Below are 8,237 nucleotides of genomic sequence, written 5' to 3'. Positions count from 1 at the left end.
AGTAGTCAAGATAAGAACCCTTAGAGTATCAGCATGGATTAAGCTTTTAGAAAGTAACAGCAGAATTGACTGAAAAAGTATTGGTGGGGGAGTGCTAGTTGTTGGGTTTTTTTAAAATAACTGTTTAGCTGATTGAGATCCAGATCAGATTGGAGGGGGAGGGACAGGAAGCAGACATAAAGTGATAACCATGATTTAAATAAGATGCTTTGCAGTTTGGTAATGTTCCAGGAAGATGCAAACTCTGCAGGTTTCTTCTTGCAACTGTTTAATCTCAAGGCAAATTATATTTGAACTAGCATTCACTTCTGATGATGTGAATTGAGGGCTTTTGGTTTCATGTGCTTTTAAAAAATGTAATTATATAACACAGTAAGTTTAGTCAAAGGGGAGAAAAATCAAAAAGAAGAGCATAGATCTATTCTGACTTGACTTGAGGAAAATTTTATTTCAAGTGTATCAATCAAGAATAATACTTTTGCTTGTAAAGAAAAAATGAGGAGAAAAGGTGTCGTACACTGCGCACAGTTGGATATTTGTAGCAACTTTCTTACAATCAGCAATACCTTCTCTCATATAGAAAAGCATGTACTTAATATAGTGAGGACAAAAAGCTGTCTGAAATCAAGTTACCATGTTTATTTTAAGATCCCCCACTGCTGCAGACTTCCTCTCTGTATAGTCACATTAAAAAAAATGCAGAAATGCAGATTATCTTGGCTGAAGTTGCTTCATTCCTTCCTTTTCTTTGTACACTGTGGCCCAGAGTATGGCAGTCGACATCTACACACATTTGGGGCGATACATTTTCCTCCGTGCTGGCAGGGCAGTTTGCACACAGCTGAAATGAGACACCAGATACACAGCATATCTTCAGCACAACACAGGATCATTTTTCTTTTTGTCTCACTGCAGTAGCAGAATTGTTCCCTGCTGACTGCACTGGGACAGAATAAATAAAAGCATAATGGAAGAACTGAAAAGCAATGTCTCTCAATTTATGGCATTGTGGCCTTCACTGGAATACAGGCACAGTACGTCTAGTCTTATTCATGCTCCATTTCCCTTTTAAAATACTATAATTTCTGTTCTTTAAGGCACAGGCTTTTTTTGAGATGGATGCCCCCATAAAAGTGAGAGACCAATAAAATTTCCTGCTGAAACTTATTCAAGCCAGTGCTTGGATCCACACCCATGAGGAAACAGTCACCTCATCCTAACAGTGTCTCACATACTGCCGTCTTCTTCCCCCACAAGAGCAGAGGAGAGCTGAGTGGGCACGGTTTCAGCTCTCCCCTGCTACCCACCAGTTCAGCTGACAAGCCAGGGGCAGCAATTTATGTACGAGAATGTACACAAGAAGATGCAGATCTAGTTCGTTTTGATAATTTTGACATTAAGAACCTACCATTACTGCAGCTGCAGGGAGCTAAGTATTCTCTAAGTTCTCTGCAACTCTCACACTTGGCTTTTAATATCATCCTCTATCTCAATAAATTGATGAATATAAACCCATTTTGATGGTCAATGGGAGTATCAAAATATTACTTGTTAATGTTTGCTGGACCATCTACATTGTAGAAGAACTAACACTAGCTGATTTAGTGCCACTGCCATACCCACAGCCATGAGAAAATATCAGATGCAGAGGACTTAATCTAGAGACTCTGAACCCACAATATCCAGTTCAAAATCAATGTTTGGAACTGGATATTGCATGCATGAGTTTTCAGACTCCCAGAGACCAAAAAAGAAACCCTTGCCTTTTGTAGTGTCAGGATTATTGCCTTTAGCATCAGGGCAGTGCTGTTATAAGCATACAAGGCCCAAGAAGCAATGATTAAAGACTTTATAATCACCTGCTTTTGTGAATCAAAGTTTGTGAAAATGGAAGTGGTTGTTCAGCAAGAGTGCTTGTATTAATCCTGATTACAGGCAGCTTTCAGAGTTCTAAGAACACATGGAGTTGATTCTATCAACTTATCCTCAAAGTGAGAAGCAAGTTTAAATTTTACATGTCTATAAAATTTAAAGAAGCTTCTAACCCACACCAGTAGCAATAGTACTTCTGTAATTTTCAGTTCCATATACTGGGGTTTCAGTTTACAAACAGTATTTCAGAAATACCAACGAAACATACCAAGTAAGTAATTTGGTGACAACCAAAATCTGAATCTCTTTCAAAGTGAAAAAGTTATGTGTTTCTGACCAAATTGAACAGCCATCTACTCCCTGTACATACTTACAAAAGCCCCAGTATGTAGAAGCAGCTCTCAGTTATTATTCTAAGGTACTTTCCCTGGAAGCTTTGTTAGGCCCTGAAGATTTGAACACTTTGATTGGTAAATCAAACAAGCAGAGGAAAGGATAAATGAAAAATGTCAGAAGTCATTTACCTAAGTGACATGCTCTACCAACCCATCCAGCTGGACAGCTACAAATCCCAGGAGCCACACAAGCTCCATTATTCCGACAACCTTGAGGACAAATTGCTACAAGAAAAAGAATGGGTAAGTCAGCAGGATTTATAAAACTGATGTAAAAGAATCCTGACAGAATGAAAGATTCAGGATGATACAAGTCAAAATGGCAAAACACATTTTCTTCTAGGCCAGATATTCAACTGGTATAATTCCAAAAGCATTTCCAGGACCATGGAAATGGGAAAAAAAAATAGGTACTGTGTAATGAATCTTGGTTTAAATGTGAACAGCTGTACACCTTAATGCAAAATATTTTCACATTATTTTATCTGTGTAAGTACCCATAATGTAGGTCACTCATTTGTGTAGTAATGTAATAACATTTCCATACTTATTAGTCCCTTAATAAATTAAAAATGTTTTTGTTACTGCAGTTTTATAATTAATATAAATATCTGCATGAATGTAGACACGTACCTTCCTGGCATCTTGATCCTGTCCAGCCAGAAGCACAGAGGCACTTCACAACTCCATTGACAGAGACACATTCCCCACCATTCTGACAGCCTCCTTCACAGCTTACTGTGGAACACAGCATACATTAGGCATTTCAGAAGCAGCATAGGACTTCAGATAATTGTCTTTAAATAGCTCATCTGGCATCAACTTCTTGTTACATGTGCAAAAACTAAAATTTCAACTGTTCAGGGCAAGGCACTGTTGTACATCTCACCAGTAACACCACTATTCATCAGCTACACCACAGGAACTAACAACATGCATATTGGTATCAAACTTGCCAAATCACACTTGGTAGGCCAATAATGTGTGGTGAAGGATTAGTGTATTTCCTTACCTGACAGGACCTACAGGTAACAAGAGGAAGAAGAGAAGAGGGTATTACTTTGACAAATGAAACTACGACTACAGTCAAGTTAAGCAGTGCCCTCCCAAAGGCCAAATACTTGAGTTAGCCTCTTCATTTCAGAATTGTTCTACACATCAAAGCCCTGAAGGCCTCATTAATGAAATGTTATTTATGCCAGACATATGATTGGTATCAACTGTGGAGAGCACAATCACTGTTCTGTACAATCAAATGGTTCCTTTCACAAGTATGAATGTATATTCTATACCACCTTCACTGTACTGAAGAAAAACAACTATTCTTCAGTTAAAAATGGACAGTTTGGATGTCTGCTTGATAATTTGTAGATAAAATATCCAAATCTCTTGTTCAACTACAAGTATTGAGCACAATTTCAGCTAACAGATTTTTGGCACAAATACTGAACATGCAAGGACATACAAGTCAAACCCAGCACAGCTGGAAAAGCTCTTCAGTGTTTGTTTGCATGTTACTTTGTGACACAATGTAAGTTAATGTATTTAATATTGATTGCATTTGATCCATCACAGTGACAGAGAGTAGTGCATGAGGACTGTATGAAAGCAAATATTACTCCAGTCTTCTAGAAGGGCAAGAAAGACCCAGGGAACTACAGGCTGGTCTACCTCACCTCAGCTCCTAGTGGAGTACTACAAGGACTGACTCTGGAAACCATTTCCAGCCACATTAAGGACAAGGAGATCATCAGCAGGTTTCACAGAGAGGGTGACCAAATGCTGGTACAGCTTGCCCTGGGAATTGTGGAGTCTCTGTCCTTGGAGATATTCAAAAGCCATGAAGACATGGCCTTCAGCAGCTGGCTCTAGGTAGCCCTGCTTGAGCAGGGAGCTTTGAAATCATGACCTCCAGAAGTCCCTTCCAACCTCACCCAGACTGTGATTTTGTGAGATTCTGTAATAGCCCATTGCCCCACACCACAACTTTGTACACGTACAACAGTGTTTTCTTGGATTGCCTTTTCCAATCCATGGATATATCCAATAGGCTTCACAAAACCATCAAAAGAGGTCTATGCTACCCCTTCTCTGTCATCTCCCATTACCACTCATCAATACATTGCCACACATATCCTCAGTTACTGGCCCTCAATGTTACCATCTTGCAGATACTACATAAAAGTTTCAACCACTTAATGCAGAAATATATATCTACACAAGCCATCTCAATCAATTATTTAGAAAGAATCTGTTATAGAGCTAAATGGGATATTTACATAGCACATAAAAAGGGTATTTTCCCAGGCAAAAAACTCACTCAGAGTCTCACAACACATTTCAGGACATGTACTCCATCCCATCCTCCTGTAAGCATGCAGATCCTCGAGGCCATGCATGTCTTGATAGTAAGGTCAGAGATTTACAGAATTAAGGTCATTATTTGAAAGTGTGTTAGACCCAGGACTTGAGGCATCCTAAATTAATTTATTCTGCTTTCAAACTCCTTGTCTTTCCAAGCTATCACTTCCTTGGGTTTTACCTTTATGACAGTATCTACCCCCATACCCAGGAGGACATCTGCATTTTCCAGGTCGGAGGCACTCTCCCCCATTTTTGCATTTTGGATAACATGTAGCTGTAAGACAGACAACAAAGAAAGGTTGGATAAATATTGGTGAATCTTACTAAAGTTACTACTTAAATACATAAAAAATTTGCACATCATTATATTTTCATCAGTTTGTATTAATATTTTCTGAGATATACCAGCCATGTCATCTTACACTGCTGATAAGGTGAAATAATTTCCCTTCACAGGGGCACTCCACCACACTAAGTTTTTAAGCACTCAAAACTATGGAATGTTTTGGGCCTGGACAGAACAAGCAGAAGATAGACCTCTATTTAACAGGAACACAGCTGGACTGCCAAAAAAGCTTTTCATAACTGGAGAAATAACAGAAAATATGTGATAAGAAGAAACGATTCAATAAAAAGATGTTGCAACTTGAGAGGCACCATGTGATTCTTAAGATGAAACATCAGACTCTTTAATCTTTACCGGATTCCTACATTCATCTTCAGAAAAACTACATGCTCTGTTCCTTATACCACTTCTCTAAAATGTTTCCAGAAGGAAGTCAAGACTTCTTTCTCCCCCACACTCTTTTTTTCCCTTTTTTTGCTTCATCTGGCTTTTCAGAAACCTTTCTGAAATGTACAGTGTTTGTTTAGCAAGCATCCAAGATAAATGCAACTTTTCTCATAACTCTAATAATCTGTTGGGAGAAAAGCATCTCTGATCATCACAAATCCTGCAACTTTTTCATTGCTGACAGCTTGGACAAGTTTGATAAGGTATGAATAAAAATCTCAATTTTGCAAAATTCTGGATAAATCCATTCAGATTGCAAATGAATTACCTATCATGTAGACTCTTTGCAAGTCATAATCACCTCTGAATCAGCCCTGCTGTCTGAGAAAACATTGTTTATTCACACACAGGTTTTAGAAACCCATCTGTGTCTGGGAGTCTCATCTGAGTTAGATGCTGGTGTGAGGTGAGCTCTCTACTTATTCTTTGACTGGATGAAAAAGATGAACAATGAGTAACATCATCCTGATTTTGTCCTTATATACTTATTGCATTCTCAAGACACCCAATTGAAGAATAGAGGACTTTTCACATTAGTACCCACAGAATGAGTACTAGCAGGCAAAGAAAGGACAGAGATGTATGAAAAAAAAAGTCAGTGCTCAGCTCTCCATAACTTTTACCAGATGCTCTCATTTCTTGAGAAATGCCATACAAGAGCTCCCAATATAAGAAAAATTCTCTTTCTGTGTTATTTCACACAGTTTTCAGTTTTTTTTTTTTTTTTAATAGAACAAGGGATGAAGCTTCATTTATCCATTTTTTTTTCTACATTGATGACCTTATGAGCACAAGGATTCAGTGGTTTCCTTAACAATTCCAGACAGTTCACCTCTCCAGTTCAAAACTGATCTGCCTCTCCACCAATATTTCACCTCTCCCTAAACCCCAAAATGTCTAGGAACCAACAGTTTTTTGAAACAGTTCATACAGCATAGTTTTTAATCTCCACTACACAGCACATCAGCCACACATTATTTGTCACCACCTGCCAGCCTCAGCCTCAAAATGAAACAACACTCATGAACCATTACAGTGCTGAATGAAATTTTCAGCACTCATTTCAGAGTTAAAATAAATAAATAAAATCACATTTTAAATGAAGAACATTGAAAATTAGAACAAATATTGTACAATTTTATCACCTCTTCACATAGGACAATATTCAAAGCAAAGGAGCTCCAGACACAGTGATTTTTAAGCATTTAATAGCCACAAGACCTACAGTTAAACTTTTAAACAAGAAAATTGGAAATTCTATATGTTACATTGAACAGGGTTTAAACTAAAACTCTTCTTCACGATATTTGCTTTTGCATATTAGGTGGCATTTTCAAAAGATACTTTGTCTCTCGATGGAAATCAGCAGGAACAGACTCCACCCTAGCTTTACACCTCCTACCACGGAAATGGGATGTACCAATGACTCTGTGTGTCAGGTAACATCCAGCAAGGAAACAACAGTACTTTTACAAGCATAGTGTATTCCAAATAAAAAGAAATCCATAAAATAACCTACTTTCTACATACTTTTTTGATGCTTTTGTTAGTGACTAGTCCTGACTAATTGTACCTAGAGATACTAATTAAATGTTGCTGTGGCTTAGAATGCTGTCAAGACTCTAAAAGCATTGAAGAACCATCTGGATGCAATCCTGTGCACTGCGCTCTAGGATGACCCTGCCTGGGCAGGGATGTTGGACCAGATGACCTTCTGGTCCCTTCCAACCTGACTGATTCTGTGGTTCCTAAATACTTACAGGGAAGTATTTAAGCATGCAGTTAAAGCAGTAGGAGGAATAAAACACCAAAGCCTGTCCAGCGAGTGACCTCTTACCCAACAACCCAAGTGGCAAAGAGCTCTCTACGGACCCACGGCCATTTCCGACAGCAGGGCTGGCTTGCTAACGTGAGGTGCTCACCCTGGCTTTTTGGCCAGCGAACTCCATCAGTTCGCTATCACCGAGTGTGATACCAAAGAGTGCTTCCTTTAGGTCCTCCCCGGCACCTCACCACCCGCCTCACACCAGATCCAAACCCGATCTCCTCAGCCCTTCCTGCAGGGATTGCTGGCTGGAGGGCTGGCAGGACAGAGAGCGAACCAGCGCTTGTGCCCGTCCCTGCGGGGCTCGGCGCGTCCCGGCCCGCCTGACCGTGCTGGCCCCGGCCCGCCTTGCCTGCTGGCCCCGGCCCGCCTTGCCTTACCGTGCTGGCCCCGGCCCGCCTTGCCTGACCGTGCTGGCCCCGGCCCGCCTTGCCTTACCGTGCTGGCCCCGGCCCGCCTTGCCTTACCGTGCTGGCCCCGGCCCGCCTTGCCTTACCGTGCTGGCCCCGGCCCGCCTTACCCTGCTGGCAGCGCTCGCCCTCGTAGCCCTTGGAGCAGAGGCAGGAGCCGTCGGCGAGGCAGAGCCCGCCGTGCCGGCAGCGCGGGCTGCAGGCGGGGGCCGGGCCGGGGCACAGCGCGCACAGACACAGCCCCAGCAGCAGCCGCAGCCCCGCCATGGCCCGGCCCGGCAGGGCAGCCCCGACTCGTCCCGCTCCTCTCCGCTCGCTGCCCTCTCAGCCCCGCTCCTTCACGCTCCTCTCGCTTTTACCCTCTCAGTCCGCTCCCACTCCTCCTCCTCCTCCTCCTCCTCCTCCTCTTCCTCAGCGCCGGCCTCCCCGCCCGCCGCCCCCCGTGCCCCCCCGGGAGCCCGGGACCCCAGCAGGGCCGGGGCTGCCGAGAAAGGAGGCTCTGGGGTCACCTTGTCACCCTCTGCAGCTCCCTCAAAGGAGTTTGGAGCCAGGTGCGGGGGTCGGCCTCTTCTCCCAGG

General features: G+C 42.2%; 1 protein-coding gene across 1 annotated transcript; it reads right to left on the bottom strand.

Moving 5' to 3' along the window:
* Nucleotides 1-428: 428 nt before the first annotated feature.
* LOC115917381 (von Willebrand factor D and EGF domain-containing protein-like) lies at nucleotides 429-8,000 on the bottom strand. Its single transcript, XM_030971356.1, has 5 exons — nucleotides 7,770-8,000; nucleotides 4,810-4,905; nucleotides 2,901-3,005; nucleotides 2,397-2,492; nucleotides 429-841 (listed from the first exon to the last, which is right to left on the bottom strand). The coding sequence occupies exons 1-5, from the start codon at nucleotides 7,924-7,926 to the stop codon at nucleotides 732-734; spliced, it is 564 nt and encodes a 187-aa protein (XP_030827216.1). The 5' UTR covers nucleotides 7,927-8,000; the 3' UTR covers nucleotides 429-731.
* Between the last annotated feature and the right edge of the window lie 237 nt (nucleotides 8,001-8,237).

This window comes from Camarhynchus parvulus, chromosome 2 (genome assembly GCF_901933205.1).
Source record: "Camarhynchus parvulus chromosome 2, STF_HiC, whole genome shotgun sequence".
Lineage (NCBI taxonomy): Eukaryota > Metazoa > Chordata > Aves > Passeriformes > Thraupidae > Camarhynchus > Camarhynchus parvulus.
Note: the sequence above shows the minus strand (reverse complement) of the source record. Positions and strands in the feature narration are given on the sequence as shown.